The sequence below is a fragment of the Schistosoma mansoni genome (assembly GCF_000237925.1).
Source record: "Schistosoma mansoni, WGS project CABG00000000 data, supercontig 0234, strain Puerto Rico, whole genome shotgun sequence".
NCBI lineage: Eukaryota > Metazoa > Platyhelminthes > Trematoda > Strigeidida > Schistosomatidae > Schistosoma > Schistosoma mansoni.
The window spans coordinates 68,751-87,239 of NW_017386098.1; the positions used below are offsets into that span (position 1 = coordinate 68,751).

At 36.3% G+C, this 18,489-nt stretch overlaps 1 protein-coding gene across 1 annotated transcript; it reads left to right on the top strand.

The window, feature by feature from the left end:
- Window positions 1-2,629: 2,629 nt before the first annotated feature.
- Smp_079050.1 (DNA primase large subunit, putative) lies at window positions 2,630-15,668 on the top strand (the record flags this gene model as incomplete). Its single annotated transcript, XM_018792641.1, has 6 exons — window positions 2,630-2,955; window positions 4,775-5,111; window positions 6,744-6,992; window positions 9,778-10,179; window positions 12,483-12,644; window positions 15,243-15,668. Exons 2-6 carry the CDS (start codon window positions 4,803-4,805, stop codon window positions 15,666-15,668), a joined length of 1,548 nt encoding a protein of 515 aa, XP_018644308.1. The 5' UTR covers window positions 2,630-2,955; window positions 4,775-4,802.
- Window positions 15,669-18,489: the final 2,821 nt, after the last annotated feature.

Here is an 18,489-nt window from a genome sequence, read left to right on the forward strand (position 1 = left end):
TCTATGTGGTTTTAAATAGTTAAGACGTAATAAACCCATATGCTTCTCTACCAACGACGTTCATAATGGCTGGTGTTGTATTACGCACAGAATAAGTAACAGCCTTCTTAGTTGAAACTTGATTCACTGTTAACTTGGTGATCTCCAAGTCGATAAAGACCCTATCCAAAGATATTCACCATGAAGAAGTATTTTGGAAAACAGTTACTGAGGATGTTCTTTCATGTTGGATAAGATGTCCTAGGTCCTGATGCTAACTTTGGTGAGACCCTATATGTTCGGCAAAACAATACTGATCGTCAACCAAATTATCACACCACACTCTCATAGAAAACGGATCAACGAGCGTCGCATTCATTTCTGAGACTCATCCAATTTATCAGTAGCCCACGTTGACGGATTCATTTATCAAATGAACTGACCAATGGGCCGTCTTCATCTTGCTTTGAATATTCTTTTGTTCTTCTAGTTTACCTCACTAATATTTACTTGACTTGATGATATTTTATTCACTTTTGTAGAGTTTAAAGATCGACGTGGAAACCTGGTCTCTAGTTCGACCTTTTCAAATCAGGGTATACTTCACTTTTTCTCAGGCCATAAAATATCCTGACAGGGTCATCCAGGGTTCAGTAATAGGGCCTATCTTTAAATGACCTTCCTAAGCAAAACCGTTTGACCTATTGCTTTTCGCTGACGTCGTTAAACTTCAGAGAGAAGTTTGTGACAAAGATGATAAACTGGTGACCGCTAAGTTGGCTGGATAACAAGGACTTACTTTCAATGCTTCAGTGTGATGAGACTTAGGCAACTCCACTCTAGAGGTATGAGAAGTTAAAAATAATCTAATAGTCCCGGTATCTTATAATCTAAATTTCTACGCTAACTGCTACAAATAAGCCTCTTGAGTAAAATTATCACTGATAACTTCGAATAAATTGAGCATTGGGTAAATTGTTATGAATAAATAGTATATTTGTAATATCTCAATGAGTAGAAAAATTAGATTTTCTGACGTCTCGCGACTCAGTGTAAGCCGTTTCGGAGAATAAATAACCAAATAATCAAATATATCACTGATAACGTTGAAGTTCAATTTTGGGCAATCCTGTGGCAAAGCGCCCTACCTAGTCTTCAACAGTTTTATTGCACTCCATTCAAAGTAGGGAATTTCAGGGTTTTTCCCCCTACACTTAAAATACACTAGAACGTTTCCAAAGGCGAGCGACGGAATCATTTGAGGAACTTCAATTCACACCTTATGAAGAGCACCTCGAGTTGTTGGATCTTTGTCCATTGGAGTATAATAGTCTTAGCGGTGACTTTTTATGACCTATTAAATTCTAAACACTCCTGGACACCTCCTTAAATACTTACTTACGGCCAGCCTGCAACACAAGTCTTAGGGGTAAAACCCAGGGACTAGCTGCATAACATGGGTGGATTTGCTGCAGGCCAACCTCTCACTCATAATGAGTAGTCAAATTATGAACTTTGCAGGGGAGCGAGACGGTGCAAGGGAATTCTAGGAGTCCTTCAAGAAGATTATGGACAGTATTTCAAAATAATTTTACTATATTTTAATCGTTAAATATCCGTGAGTTCCTACCTTGAGAAACTGTTGAGGCTAATTTCCTCTATATCTGACTCCAATATATAATACCCTTTCGAATGAGTATGTACACAGGTCGAATATAATAGTATTATGAATTTACTCAACATTATTCACAAGCCAGAAAATCAGTTGTAGGGACAGTGTATTGTTAATAATTGATAAAACCGGCAAGCAACACAGTAATCAAGCACAGAGGAAGTGAGAGAGGGTGCGTGTTGAGGGCAGATCTAAGGGAACCGGAGAGGGCACGTGAGCCAACTCGATTTAACCAAGCGTGGTTTCATATCTGTAGTCAAACGAAAATAATTTACAGACACATGATGAATAGAGTAAGTAATTAACTCACATACGATCATATATAAAACAATCAAGGTTACTAACCTATCAATAGACAAAGTCGAAATGTGGTTTGAGAAGAATAAATTGATTGGTCCGTCCAGAAGCTAGAATGGTCAATGTGGGCTTAGCATATAATCGGCTACTAAAAAAATCCCCTGTAGACAATGTGAAGAATTACAAAAAAAGTCTATGATAACTATATCCACGGAACCAATGATTCCCTGCCACTGAACACAGGGGGCCTGTAAGGCGAAAGCTTCTACTATTCAGTCCCCACAACTATTTAAACTATTTAGCTTGGAGCGTGTTACGATAAGGTACCACTGGATTGTAACGCATGAAGTATCTCAGAATTTAAACAGGATGTATTTTGATCATACTTTATACTTCTTATGAGAAGTCTAGAGCTACAGTTCCCTTCCGTCTAAACCAGTCCAACCAACTTCTCCCATGGTCCTATTTGAGGAAACTTGATATTCTATTGAGTTTGAATAACACTAACTGAAGCCCATTTATGTTTCTGCTCGTTTCATATACAAAGCGAACAGTGCGTTGGAGAGACTATAGTTTTTGGGGCATAAGGATCCTTCATTCTGTTCATTAACTGTTAATTTGTTTGAAACGGCACAAATTGTTATTGTATAATTGTTGCGCAGTCCGCGGTGTTTAATCGCTGCAGTTGCAACGGTATGAAAAGTCATTACATGCCGATGTTACTAATGCGAGTTTGTTTTTCTTATTGCAGGGCAACAAAAAGTAAGCGCACTGAAGGAAGAGGAACAAGCCCTACGCGATCTGAACCTTCAGAACAACGAGAAAAACTATTTTGTAATAAATTTCCCCTTTTGTACTCGAACCTCGTCTTTCAATTTTAAAAATATATCTGTTGCGTCAGTAAACCGCGTTCTTAATTCAGAGGCACTTACCGGTCCTGACTGTTGTTGTGTTGTTTCAGATCGCTCCTGCTACCAAGTAAACGTCAATACATCACGTGCTACACAGTATGTTTTTTTAATGAAGTTTTGTTCTCTGAGCTGAATGGTTTTGTTGACCATCCATCTAGCTCAGATAACAAAACGGCATGAAAATCACCTACCCGAGCTACAAATCTTCACCTGGCAGTATGTGACTCATTCAAATGTAAATTGTGATTACATTAGTCTGTCGATCAAGATACTTTTCATATACCTTTGGGGAACAAATAATCCCTTCTGCAACCAAAACCTTGTGACTGTATCAGATCCTTGAACAGCGAATGCAAAGAAATCAGTCGTCTTATACAAGCTCGTAACAAAGATATGTAACTTGAAACGTTGATTGAGGTGGATTATGTTGTATTCAACTACCTATGTGTACAAGGTGTAGCTCAGATTGTAATACCGGTTTTGATAACATTTCATTTTGAGCCTAACAGTATGCAAAATATGGGGCTGACTACCCAAGATCCTGATTTTAGTGGAAGTTTTATCAGTTTTAGAAAAACTTTTGTGGAAGCTGCATTAAGAAATTTTGGAGAAATGCGACCAAAACCCTTAAATTCTTCCAGGCTGTGTAGAAAACTGTGGCTCATTTCGGCTCCAGAACCATGGTGCCTGGGTATAGTACGGATTCACTTATGTGCCACATTGTACATTACTCATAACTGACTGTCTCTTGTAAGGACAGTTTATTTATTTATTTAAACACATAAATATTGGTACAAGGAAGCACCAGATAAATATGCGCCTCACAAATCTCATTTGATTTGTGTGAGGGCTGTGATACTGCCCAGGTGCCCAGACTGAAGCAGGTGGTTTTCTTAGGGGACCACACTAGGAGCCTTTGACCTAAAGGTCTAGTCCACAAGGCAGTGAAGCATCGTAAGGAGATACAGTCCCATGGTAGCCGGTGACCAACAGTTGGTTCATACTCCATTCGTTCCTTCAGGATACTGGAGCCCATGTGCACCATTGGTTTGGAATCAGGGTTTTCCAACTCCCCTAGGTGGATCCTCTATATTCACCAACCCGGTTAAAGCGCTGGACATTCGCTTTTCGTCCTCTCACTTTTGTTAACAACACCCCCGCCACGAGAAGGCAGCGAGTAGGACTTCCCTGGCAAAGGCTACATATTCGCGTGGCCATATGAGAGCATTTCGAGAGGGAGAGCGGACTCTCCCCACTCTCGGTCGTACCAGGGCATTTGGGGGCCACAGTAATTTCTTTTAATTGAAATTTATTTTTACAACCTTCTTGATCTGGACTTTCGAAACCTTCGGTCACATGTTATTTCCCACAATAGTTAATATTGTGTTACAACTACTCATGATCGCTTCATTGCACTCCAGTCGATAATTCCTGACTTTCATTAAGAAATCTGAGTAACATTACTGACTCGTAAAACATAATAAATTTTTACCCAGTTAATTGCCTTCATGTCAATCGTCCTACCAAAAGAACTGTAGATTTTAAACATAATCTTTGTATCAGTAGTTCGCAGTTATACTTTCTTGCAAGGATTCGTCCGTCCTTTTTTACATACATGAAGTGTATTTTAAATTAACTTGTGACATAAATGTTTCCTATTCGCTTGCAACTCCCGGTTGTCCTTATTTTTATTAAGTTGAGATTTCATCCTCTTTGAGATCGCTGCCTATTGTATGTAGTCGTTATCTGACTTATTTGGTTTCTTAGGTATATTGTCACTAAGTGGTACTCTAAAGCGAGTACTTGTCTCAACCTTGCGTTAAGAATCTTTTTGTAGTGCATATGCTTATCTCCACTATGGTTCATATTTGTTTATTTGACTACGAACTCCACGAATTATTTTCTCTTACTTCAGATCCCATTAAGCTATACATTGATAGATAATGGAGTTCAAGTCTCCTGCAGTCGCAAAACATAAACTTATCCGCCTTCAGTTTTATAATTGTCCACCAAGTGATATTATCGAACTAAATGAACTAGAAGATTATGCCGTTCATCGTATTCGAGTGCTAAAATGTGTCGAGGCTGTAGGGCAAGATTATATTCGAGGCACCAAGGATTATGACGATAAAATGATAACGGAATTAACAAAGATAAGCGGCTTCGGGAAGATATTTACTTCTCCTTCTTCCTCCTTAAAGAATGCAAAGGAAGACATTCACAAGGACATTGTTTCTCATTTTATTCTACAGGTAAATCGCCATATCTTTGCGTCTTAGTAAGATGTGTTTATTTTGTATGTATAAAAATTCAGTTTATACCCTGTAGATAAAATTTCATTGTGTTTTTGCGATATATTTAGTAACGAAAATTATTCATGTATGCTCCCATATAGCTACTCAAAGTACACGAATTTTCATCTTGAGATAATGTACGGATATGTTAATTCAAGCACTAAATTTTTAAACAATTGGTTGCTATTTGAAACACTTCTCCACCTACTTCAGTTTAGAATATTCGAGCAGTATCACTAGTCCTCACACAAAAAGCAATACTCAAACCCGGCTAAATAAATCGGTATTCGGTCAGTAAGTTTCATCATTTTCACTTTTGTTTTGTTTACGTGACCCTCAGTAATCTCAACTCTTAGTTTAACCACATGACGTAAGGTAGCTAAGCATACTGTTTATCTCACTTATCTTGGGAGTCTCGTCAGCCCTGGTGGGTTGTTAACTGTCGAGGTCTCAGCATAAATTTAAAAAGCTCTTTAGATTATCTGGTTTTGTCCACTTGTTGTGAACATGGGACATCTGTCTGCCTATAAAAGGGCTGTAAAACGTGGTTTCTCATATTAAAGGATATATGTAGACTACTAGTACTTGTTCATAGATGTCCTCGAAGAGAGACCATCGCTAAACTTAAAGGAATGATATGAAATTGGTTGATAAGGTCGTAAATAAGTTTTTTATCTTGTCTATAATAGCTCTCCACTTCGTCTTTTGCACTGTTGCTGTTTGATTTCATGTATTCATTGGTGACTTATTGTATGGAGGATTTTTTCGATTAGTTATAGTATGTTCACCCGATACTTTAGAGTATAGCTCAGAATTACACAGTAACCTGCTTTGTCCTCTCCAATATCTTTAGCAAGTAAGAAGAACGCCGGATGTTGGATGGACAAATAATTGTAGCAGCTGTTTTTATGCAATTCGAAGCTCATGTCATCCTCAAGTGAGATTTGTTTGTACATTACATTTGTCGTGACAAGTGACTGAAAATAATTCTACGGAACAGTATATGATTCTCTCATTTTGCTCTAGACCTTAAGGGAGATTTAACATAGTACTTGTAAAAGTGTCCTAACTTTTTATCGTTTGACGTCCTAAAGTTGTTGATCATTTAAATTGGTTTCGGTACAACAGATTGACTATTGCAACCCATCAGTTTTCGTTATCATGTTGTTTTACAATATTTGCTGACACTGTATAATCTATGTTGTATTGAGGTCCTAATTTGAAACATTCGTGGATACATCTCAATGCTTCATTCTGATCAATAACTTCTAAATAAAGACTCATGAATGTCCAGTATTTCTGGTTCAAATTTCATTTCACTTCGAGTGATGATGTCTGTCTTGTAAACCCGTTTGATAAAATGTAGCCGATATGTGATTGTTTGACTTCCAGACCGTTAAATATTTACGGATAAGCAAAATCAATGAGAAATCCGAACGCAGATACACATACATTTGCACCTGCTTGCATCCAAACGTTTCTCCAAGCAGTTAATAACACGGCTTTATCAAAAACACTAAATGTGAAGTTGTTTTTTAAGTTCTTCACATGACTGCTTTAATCGAGGTACCGTTGCTATTTTCCGTTTAGGTTGCTTACTGCCGTAGCGAAGATCTACGTCGATGGTTTGTTCAGCAAGAAGTAGATTTATTTCGATTTCGATTTCTCAATGAACGCAACAATTCTACTTTTGGTTCAGAAGTTATTTCAAGATTTCTCTATGAAAATCATCTCCATTTCACCCTTATGTCCGATTCCGAACGAACAAATTTACTAAATTATTTAATAGCGGGTACAGCTACTGTTGGAATTGATCATAATACTACTGCATTTTACAAAGTGAGTAATCTGTTCTAAATGAAGTATTAAGTTTCACGATAACTAACGTCACTTTCAGTGTTTTAAAATCAATAAACTTTGTGAATATTACCAACGATAAGATTTAGGAGCACCTTTTGTTTCTTATGCAATTTGTCAATCGAAAAATCATATTCCAACACAGTCAACCACAAAATTTGACAAACTGGTGCCCACCATTTACTCTAATAAATATGTTTTGGGCATAGTATTTGATTCCTTATACTTCGTACTGACTTTCAATGGAGCTATTTAATCCTCTGGAAAAGTAAGTGGATGGAACTGGGGTCGCAAATAGTAAAATTCAGTTTACTGCATATTTAGTACATAGCAATATAGATTCTCATTATTCGGTGTTTGAAACCGAATGCAAATCATTCACACTACATGTCAAGACAGTACATTTTGATACTTTCATTCACTATGTAAATATATTAGCGGCTCCAACTTTAATCCAGTAAAAGAAACTACTACCCTTTTCTTTCCTGCCCTGCTAACTAGAGAGAGAAGTCTGGTTTCGTAATGGAAGCTTCGCTGGTGATGACCACGACAGAATTTAAAAAATGTATTTTAGGTTTGCCGGTTATATATCAGTTATAACGATTAGAATTTATGAACTGAATGATTCACTGTACACATAGTAAAGATCCACTGAAATTTCACAAAGTAATGGTACGAAAATGTGTGGAAAGTCAACCTTACAATCACATTAAGTCAGTACTGGTTTTCTTCTTTATAAGTTGTAGTCGGGCGTTGCACATCCCCAACAGAATCCTTAGTTTATCGTCTTGAGATCTGGGACAAATATAAAGCTATTAAATTTGTCACATAATTTTTAAAGTGAAAAAGGTATCTAAACTAGTGATAATTACCTCACTTTTTGATTAATAAGGCTTTCTCCTTAGATCATTCTACTTCATAGTATTGAAATCCTCACACAGCTTGGTCCTGCAGAAGCCCATTTGTGGCCAGAGTAGCTGTTGTAACGTTTTTCACTGAGACACTACATGGTCTATCTTTAAAGATCTGAAGGATCCAGTAGTTCAATCGAAATCATATAAAGTGTCGTTGGATGCCAACAAAGAAAGCATCCTAGGTCTTTCTCATTAGTTCTAACCATCACCATGTTTCATATATAGCTGTCTGATCTGACGGATTATCGTATAGTAAGATGGAGTTTCCAAATTTAATTACCAAAGTTAAGATTCAATCGCATCTTGTGTCTCATGTATCCATTTCCCATCAATAATGTATCGGCACACATCTTCATAAAGAAGAAATTCTATATTTTCTTATCATACAAAGCATTTGATGTGAACAGAGACTAGAGTTAGAAAAAAAGACAAGATTAAAGGATAAGATGGCACGATATTTTAAGTAAAAAAAAGTTGGGGAAAGAATTGAAAAATTGTGAATGTTCGATAAAGTGGCGTTAAAAGCGTCCTGAATAAATAATGATTATTCCCATCACATTTTCACGTTTTTAGTTCTAAATTAAACGTCATTTGTTATGTCCGGCCATGCATGGGATAGGGGGTTTACAAATCTCTTATGTACACATAAATTGGGGTGAAATGTACGAATTACTATGGCTTCTGCTATATGAAGGAGACTAGAACGAACTCCGTTGGGAAATGATGGAGGTGTACGATAGATCACTCGAGATAATTTCGATATATCTACATTATGACCACTATCAATTAGATGTGCCTAGATAGAACTGCGTATTGTTCTTATCTGGCCCTTCCCAAACCATGCTGGTATATGTTCACTCATTCGTTGGTTAAGTTGCCTAGTAGTACGCCCGATATAGTTATCTCCATAGGAGCAGCTGAACTTGTAAATGCGCATAGAGGAGGCCAATTCAGGTAACTTTTCCTTCGTTTGAGTAGACATCGCTGGTCGACTCGAAAAAGTCAACGCAAGATTGGCTGAGTAGAATGTTCTGTTAATTGCTTTCGTTAACCTATCTTTCAGAGTATCACTAGCCGCACTCCAGTTGAATTATAGTTACATGTATAAAGGTTTCTTTCGAACAGTTAAAATCTCAGACTTCTTCATTGTATCATACATGAACTTCTTAATGAATGCACTAGGGTAGCCGATCTCTGTCAGTGAGTTATTGGTAAATTCCAATTCCTGACTCAAAGTATCTACTGAACAGATCTTTCTTGCTCTACTAGTTGGGCATCTAACCAAATTTCTCTTATATTGGGTAGGTGTAAAGCTATAGAAGTGAGTATATTGGTAGGCCGAGGGACTTTTTCTATACACACTTCTACTTAACGAGCCATCACTTCGCCTGCTTATTGTGACGTCAAGAAAATTCAGCTTACTGTCACACTCGCCTTCAACAGTGAAACTAACCTCTGAATGTACACTGTTGAACTGTTCTAGTAGTTTATCCTTACTGGTGTTCTGATCTACGACAATGTGTCGTCGATGTAGCGGCAGTATAGATCGAGCTTCTTAATGGCCTCACTAATTGGTCCATTTTCTAGCTTTGCTAGGAAGAGATCAGCTAGAATCGAGCCTAGAGGTGACCCCATGGCTATTCCGTCCATCTGTTTATAATAAGTATTGTTGAAGACAAAATGGACATTCGTCGTACATCTTAAGAGAAATTCCTTCAGACAATCTTCAGGCAAGCCAATGTTGATTTGTTTTTCTGATATTTGCTTGCATGTAAACTCAGAGGAAATTTTTGCCTAATTTCACGGCAATCACATATCGAGTTTTGTATTTTGTTTTCTTTTTTGCTTTCTAGGTTCATTTTACTGAAGTTCCGGATCTTATTCGATCTAGACGAGTTTTTGTACAGGGAGGATATGCGTTTGTACCAGAACCTGACTTAGTCAGTCTTGTTGTTTCTTGTTTTCGTACTAGTTTATCACGCAACTTAGCGCATCTTGGATTGACTCTGTGTTCCAGAACTGTATGTGAAGAAAATCGGGTTTTACCTTTATTATCATCTCTATCCAATCGTTATCTTGGTGAGGACTATTCAATTAAAGCACCTGTTACTGGATTAGTAAAAGCTGATGATATAGAAGGTTTCTCGAGACAACCAGGTCTTTTTCCGCCCTGTATGGCACAGTTACATGAAGCTCTCAAAGTACATCACCACTTGCGACATTCCGGTAGAATGCAGTATGGTCTATTTTTAAAGGTTAGCTCTAATTAAGGCACAAATAATTAGACGTTTAATGAAATCTTTCTTTTTCTGCTAGTGACTGTTTTGGATTTGCCGTATGACTTATTCACATGCTTCAGTTTCTGAACATACGACTTTTCTGTTTTTCTAAGTCTTTTGGAATGCTTGAAATCATGTTTACTTGTTCAGTAGTTCTATTTCTGTTGCAAACAATTGCCAAACCAAAGTAGATCATAGGTTAGCTCTCATTTCACCAAGAATTATAGATCGATACTCCGTTTCCATGACTTCATGGAAATGGCGATCCAATACGGTTTTGGTTTCCTGAAATCTCGTTCTCGTAAACGTTAGCTTTACATAGGCTCCCTACAACTGGAGATACGGCGCTCTTTGGGGGACCACGAGTTTGATATTACATGTGAATCCTTAGGCCTTAAAACTTCACAAAGCTTCCTTAGGGAACAAAAACGTGGTTACATTTGAAGCAGCAGCTACAACTGGTGACTAGCGGAAACTGTTTCAGCTCATCCAGGCTGTTAGCGGGACATAGATTGCATCAAAGCATGTTCCATGCACGATTGCGTTGGTGCACGCTAATTGGCTAATTTTTATCCAATCAGCGCTGGTTGATACTTGGAGAAGACTCTAGAATCTTCTCATATAAAAACTATAAATATACTAACGGCTTTCTTATTTTGCTTCTTGCTTCCATCTACCCTTGTTATTCGGAATATAATTTATTTCCTGTTCAACCGTGTTCTGATTTGGGGGCTTGTCAAGTGAATTGGTGTCCAAGAATACTAAGCAATAGGAATAGCTGGGTCGTAGTAAGAGAAAATTATAACAGGCCAATAACAGTCTTATCAGTGGAAAAACTGTAAAGTTGGTAGCAGGCCAATCAGTGACATCCAAAAGCCCTTAAAACGCTAGACAAATGGTTTCGAGAGATAAATCAACCGTTCTATCTGCCCAGTAGTGTCAATCAGACTGTCTTGTGCTTCTTGACGGATGACTACTGATCCATCTATCAAGCCGTGGGTCCTTAAATATAATCCAACTTTCGAAGAGTCAAAATCCACCAGGCCTAAAACCGGCTGTTTTTAAGAGTAGTATCAAACTTCTGTGAAGAGATCTGACTGTATTGTTTGGATATATTTGGAAAAGAGACTTTTGCGTGATCTTGGAATAAAGCGTTCGTTGTTTTCACCTTTATGAAGGACTCGTGTATTTATGCGACCACTAACGGTATAGTTTTTCTCCACTTTGCCTCCCTATCATTAAGTACCGTCACACTCCGAAGATTGCGAGAAACTCTTGAAGGACTGATTCAAGAGTTTAGTTTTCGTTCAGGTTTGGGATGTATTAATCACGTCCTCACCCTACGCCAAATTCCATGACAACTCTACACCTTTCGCAGGTCGGCAATCTTCGTGTTTTTTTTTATATCAGGACCACATTCGATTTATCAGAGAGAGTTATACTTTAGCATTGTTCGATAACAGAAGAGTGTCTTAAAAGTTTATTAGCAGCTTGGAAACTTTGTCGACAAACACATCATGCATAATAAGGGGATATAACTTTCTCTACCCACTGTTCCTATCTAGAAATTGAATGAATCAGGTTTGTCGAATCTCGTCATCCCTCAACGTTACCATCGATGACATTCCGGAAACATCTCTTAAGGAGGTACGCAGTGGTGCAGACATTACCCGAGGAGAGGCTTCAACCTTGAATATCCAGATAATATTTCCCTACTGTTAGATGGCAAGAAGCTATCCAATTTGCAATTAGTGTTTGTAAATTTAGCATGTCGTTTGCACCTAAGTGCTAAGCACTTCTGCAAGACTAACCTATACTCTTTGTGGTAAACCGCTAAAAACTGTCTAAGATTCATGTACCAGGGTACTGTTGACGTAACAGATGAGGTCAATCTGTGTATAGTGAAAGCTATGGCAGTTTTGCGAATGTGAGCCATCTTTGACGTCACCATCTTAGGCACTGACTTCGGTGTTTCGTGCATGTTGTACGAATATCACCCAGAAGGCTTCTGCAGACCCTACGACTGTGTGGAAAAAGTTTTCAAAATTTGGAGGTCGTGCAATAGGTCTTACATCTCTTAGATTTATGACAGTAGGTTTTCACTTATGCTAGATTTTATTTTTCTCTTCACCATTTCTCATCTAAGTAGCATTATTAATTTATTTCTTAGCAGTGAATTTTCCACGAATTATATTTCAAATTATAATTTACTACTGTTTATGAGTTGGCTTATATAGTATTTAACTTACTATGTCCTTTCCAAATAATATTTTGTTTAGGGTATTGGATTACCCCTGGAAGAGTCACTTAAGTTTTGGCGCAAAGTATTCTCTCCTAAATGTGACAATGATCAATTTCATAAAGCTTACGCCTACAACATCAGACATAATTATGGAAAAGAAGGAAAACGTGCAGATTATACACCTTATTCTTGCATTAGGGTAATTTCTATCTTTTGTTAAACGTTCATTACGGTATGCCAAATTCGTCCTTCAATCCATTGTAGTTGGCCTAAATAGTGTGATTTTTTGTGTTAATGTAGGGAAGTATAATCGCTCGTCAAATTTTTAGTCTAAAACTGTTATTGATTGTTGACAGATATGTTTGTATATGTCCCAAAGGTTTTTTTATCTGAAGCACACCAGTTTGATTTCTTGGTGTACATAGAACCTACTTTTTTTTAGTTCAGAACCTGGTTTGGATATTTTTATAAACAATCTGTTTTTACGCTGCATACTACATTTTGATGAACATTAAGTTTCGAAGATATTCGACTAATTGTTACATTGAGTTATATAGATCCGCTTGTAAAAAAACTGACGTTATTCGATTGTTTTGCTGTTACATGGAATTGTATTTGTTCACGTTTTGGCTCCGTCATCAATTATTTCTGTTTAGCAATCACGAATTCATTTGGCGATAATCCATTTGTTTGCAAAAAATTACATCAGCTCATCAAGTTACCAACAAAAAACCAAACTAGCCAATTATCATATGTAAACCTTACTAAACATCAGTCAATAACTTAATAACCTTTTTTATATGAATTTATGAGGTTCATCCATCAATACTCCTAAAAGTGCATTGAAAATTTAAGGCTAACAGTGTTAGTAGTCGAGAGTCCGGCTTTGCCAAACTTCTAGATTTGGAAGTAAGCATCAGTCCTGCTATTCTGAGATAAAAATATTGTTTGAGATTGTACTCATTTTAGTTGAACAAGTGCAAAATACATATAATGTCAATTAACTATCATATACTCTGAATGCTTTCAAAATCACATTGTGAAGGCATATTGTTGTTGATTGAATCCATATTTTAGCAAGGAATATATACATAGGGATTTAGCATCTTCAAAAACTAATCCATTTCCTTTATTATTTTTAACATAAAGATGCTTTCTACAGATGTGTACTACCTAAGGACTTTAAAAAGGAAAGATGTAATAATTACGAGAATATAAGTTTTAATATAGTCATAGATCGGCATAAAATTAGTTTTCAAGACTTAAAACAGGGTTTCGAGATGCAGACAGAAGATGAAATTGTAACAGGATACATACTTTTAATCAAAATGGATGAATTAACAATCAAACCAGTCAATAATCCTGTAAACTAAGTGTTTAGTTGAACCTAGTAAGTCGAATGTTCAGCAGGGATTAGGACTTTTAGCCGGTATCTGTGTTACCATTACCAAATGTTTTGCTCGTTTCAAAAGTATGTTAATCTACGTCAGTTACTTTTAGTGCAATGATTGAAATAAAATGTTTCTACTAGTCGGTTATCTGTAACGTTATAAAAATAATAGTAATTAGCTGCACCCAAATATCCTGAACAGTAGTGTGAAAATGAAAGGTTAATCATTAATATGTTGTTTTCTTTCCTTATAAACAGGTTTGTAAAAATTTATGTGTAGTCGGTTTATTCTAAAGTAAAAAGAACTTTAGTGTTACTATGGATCTCGCGCTTAATGTGACATTCATACCAGCAAAGTCATAGGCTGATGGTATAAACTATATAAGGGTCAAAGACGTACTGATATAATGTTATTTAAGTGAGATTTAGTACCGTGATATAACCGGGGTTTACAAGAAAGTACTTTTAGAGTAAATGTCTCCTACTATTCACCTTAGATTGCTATGTTTTTGCCATTTGTGGTAATGTCTGAGTGTCCAAATCATTTACGAGACTAATCCTTGTGACATTGGTCTATGGGTTTAATTATGAAGGCGACATAGTCCAAGTGTTTCTCCGTAGTAACCGGTTTCCAAACTAAGTTCAGGTGATATTTCCTCCTGGAGCTCATTTGACGGTTTTTGATGTCTACAGGTAGGCCATGGGTATCCACCAATATGGCTTGAGCGCCAGGGATCCGCCTTTATTTCCTGCTATCTGGAAAGAGGAGATAGACACACGGCTGTGCTTGGGTTTCAAAAAAAGAAAAAGTCCCTACCATCTCAGAGTTTTAATCATACCTATCTGAAGTATATAGGTAGTTTTTCGTCATAATCGTCTGGCTTGGTGCATAGTGAACCCGTTAAATTTGTGACGTACGAGTGGGATTAGCCATGCTATGAACGAAAACTAGTGTAACTATTCGGTTACAATTTGATGAAACTCAGGATAGACTTTTTGGTTTCTCAGAAATGTTCATCGCGTCTGGATAATCTTGATACATCAGTTAACAAACGTTTGTTTATAAGTATTATTACTAAGGTTTAACCAGTTAATTTCGAGTGAATTGAGCATTAGGTGGATTGCGTATGGTAAAAAAATAATGATACATTTGTAATTATCCTAATTAATAGAGAAATTGAATATCTGACGTTTTGAGAACTGATGTGAACCGCTTCTTTATGAAATAAATAGCTGAATCAAATTAACACTTGTTTAAATCTACTTTTTGGGACACTAAAAATAGATTCGTATTGTTTCCTTATACCAGATATCTCATATATACATCTTTTTAAAAATGTTTTTCGAAAGCTTACATGTTTACCTTGTTTATCCGTGTATCATTATTCACTTCTACCTATGGCTTAGATTGTATCAGGCAGTGCTCCAGGAGCGGGAGATTATCACGGTTGTCCTTTTCGGCATATGGACCCCGAGCTTCTTCGCCAACGTTTACTGTCAGGTGGTCGTCTGTCGTTAGATGTTGTGGAAACGATTGTTTTGCGGGCAAAAGAAAGACTTTACCACCTAAGTTGTCGTGAATATTTACGTGGGATGTTGAAATTGAGTGTAGACGATATATCTGGAGTAACCATTCACCATCCAAATCAATATTTTGAAGAAGCTCGAAAGATATTACAAGGTAACAAAAATAACTCTACAGTTGACAAAATCCATGTGAAGAAAGTTAAATTGTATAACGGTGATGATGACGACAGGCTGCTTCAAGCCATTGACATTAGTGATGCAAGCTTTACCTCGTCTATCAATGGTGATGACAGCCTAATATGTTGATCGCTAATGCTTTTATCATTTCCGTGTATGGTTTTTGTCAGTCATTTTTAGCTCTTAATTGGTTCAATTACATATTTTGAAAAGTTGAAGAAAAAAATTGAATTGAACGTACACAGAATCTTATATGCTTGAAGTTCCACCGTTTTTATTGTTCTCGATATTTTTGATTATGATTCTTATTTTCAATTAAAAATGCTTAAATTTTCCATTTCCTATTCGCTTTTGCATAGTAAAACCAAAACAATTCAGCCATCTGTCGATAAACATCCTATTCCGTATCGTCTGTTACAAGTTTTCCGAAGCTATGTTCATCCTCTACTTTCTATTTCTTGTTTGATGTTCTTTGGTTTCTAATTAGTGTGTGTATCAGAGTACCCTTTTTAATGAAATAAAATAATAACGGATATTCTAAGGTATTTGTTACTAAGTTTATAATCTGTTATATGTTAAATTTGTTGATTAGTTTTTTACAGTATGGGTAATGAATCCTTACCCACAGTGTTGTCAAAGAAGCATATTTGGATTTATTTTTTTAAACTATGCTTTTTCGGTATTCAAAATCGTTATAAGGAGTTAATATAAACTAATTGATTTATTCGCACCCGCTTCTTGATGTCACATGATGTTTACAGGTTTTCTCAACGTGCAGTACGATGAATCTGGTAAGTCGGATCCAATAGTAAAATAAAGTGCAATGGGTAGTTAACGTTACACGGCGGATGGATCAATTTTTCATGAGACTTTATGTTTGTTGAGACCAACTGTTAACTTGTCACCAGAAAGTAATTTAGTTGATTAATTTTCGTCTAAGTGTAAAATAATCAAAAGGTTGTGTTTCCCATAGGTTTAAGAAACATAGTGATAGTGGAGAAAAGGAGTAGATGAAGAAATACTGTATTATGTTATATGAACGAGAAGATAATTAGTGAATGCTTATCCTATTAATTCACGCTAAACAGTATATCAGGTAATAGTCACCAATAGGTCAATGTAAATCACGAATGAGTGAAATGCTGAACTATTAACTTACTGAATATTATGCCCCTCTTTTCAATTATGGGTACTTATTTTCTAGTTACTGATGTGTAAGACCATTCCGTTGTCGTTCTGAACGGTGTCAGTTATCGAATTATCAAAATCAGATACCTAAAGTAATCTTAATTTTTAAGATTAAGGTAACTCACCAAACTAGACATCTTACTGATTAAAACTAGGACAGTAGATTTTTTTAGTGCAACTAAACGATGAATATTCAGTAACACATTAGTTTGAACTATATTATAGTAACATCAAAATTATGATGTATGAGTGGTTGCAGCATAAGAGATAAACGAAGAAAAGACAGGATTAAGGGTCGCGCTGAAGTCAAGAGTTAGGTTTAAGAGCGTTAGGTAAGAGCCAGTGTCAGGTTTAGGATGTGAGAGATAGAGAATGCTTTTTATTCATTAAAACGCTCTTGGCTATGCCCTGGATCACATTACGTACGTTCATATACAATCTACACCAAGAGCACGTATTTCTTGCAATTTAGCTTACACAACTTGTTAGGTTCACTGTTTGGTTATGCAAAAGTTATTTTTAACCATATTGGAAAATGATTATAGGCAGGTTTTACCTATTTCTATTAAGACACTTACTATCCTTCACTATGTTTTCAATTTTAGGCAAGATTTTAAAGGTGCTATTTCAAATCTGACTGATTACTTGATGGTCAACGATAGTATATGGTTTTACAACATATTTTACTTTTATATTAACTATCCCTATGACTTGACCAATGAATATTAGCTCACAAACTAACATTTATCTGGTAATTACTTGTTTAAAGGATAGAGAATAAATCGGTTTATTGTTAATCAGAAGATTCAAACAATAAATACTAAATTTATGAAGTGGGTTTAACTGGTGAATATATTCAGTGTAATGAACACTGCTCCAATGAGACTATATGATATGTTGTTTGAATACCTATGTATTGAAAGATCTGCATGCCTTTAGTTTAACTTCAGAAAAACATAAGGATGATGATTTCCTAATGGAGATTGATTCCCAGTTTTTTTTTAACTGATATCAGTTTTGAATTCGACGTGTAATTCACGAAAAATTTGATAGCATTTCAAACATATTTTAAAAGAATTTCATTCATATTTTAGACAATCAGAATGTAAGCCTACTCTTCTTGTTTCGCATCATTTCATTAAGAAAGAAAATTAGCTATTCGTTTTCCAGTTGTATTACTCAAATTAGCGAAAAAAATATAAAAACTGTCTGATATTACGTACACAACTACTGTATGGGTTACTGTTTCTAGACGTTCATTTTTATCCTCACTTAATAATTTAATTGACGAATCGAATTACAAAACTAAATGTCTTTACTCGTGTTTAGAGGTCAAATATTTAGCACGCACCTTAAACAATATTTTGACAAAAAATTATAATCATCTATAGTTGAAATCATCAGTCTATTGAAGCTAGTCCACCAAGGAAATCCTGGAAGCACTGGACGGCCGTTTCGTCCTATTGTGGGACTCTTCAGCGGTGTGAATCCACGATCCCACCCCGCGAGATTCGAACCCAGGATCTACCAGTCTCGCGCGCGAGCACTTAACCAGTAGACCATCATTCATTTGTCATCTAGCAGCAATCACAAAGTTCCAGAGATATATAGACTACTTAATAGTAGTATAACTTCTGAACAACATAGAGTTGTTTTTTGAAAATCTGGGTAACTGCGTTATCATTATCTAGCTTATGTGCGTCTGCGTTTGAATGTCGAAAAGTTTTTTCATAGGTAAGAATTTTTAATATGAAGCTACATG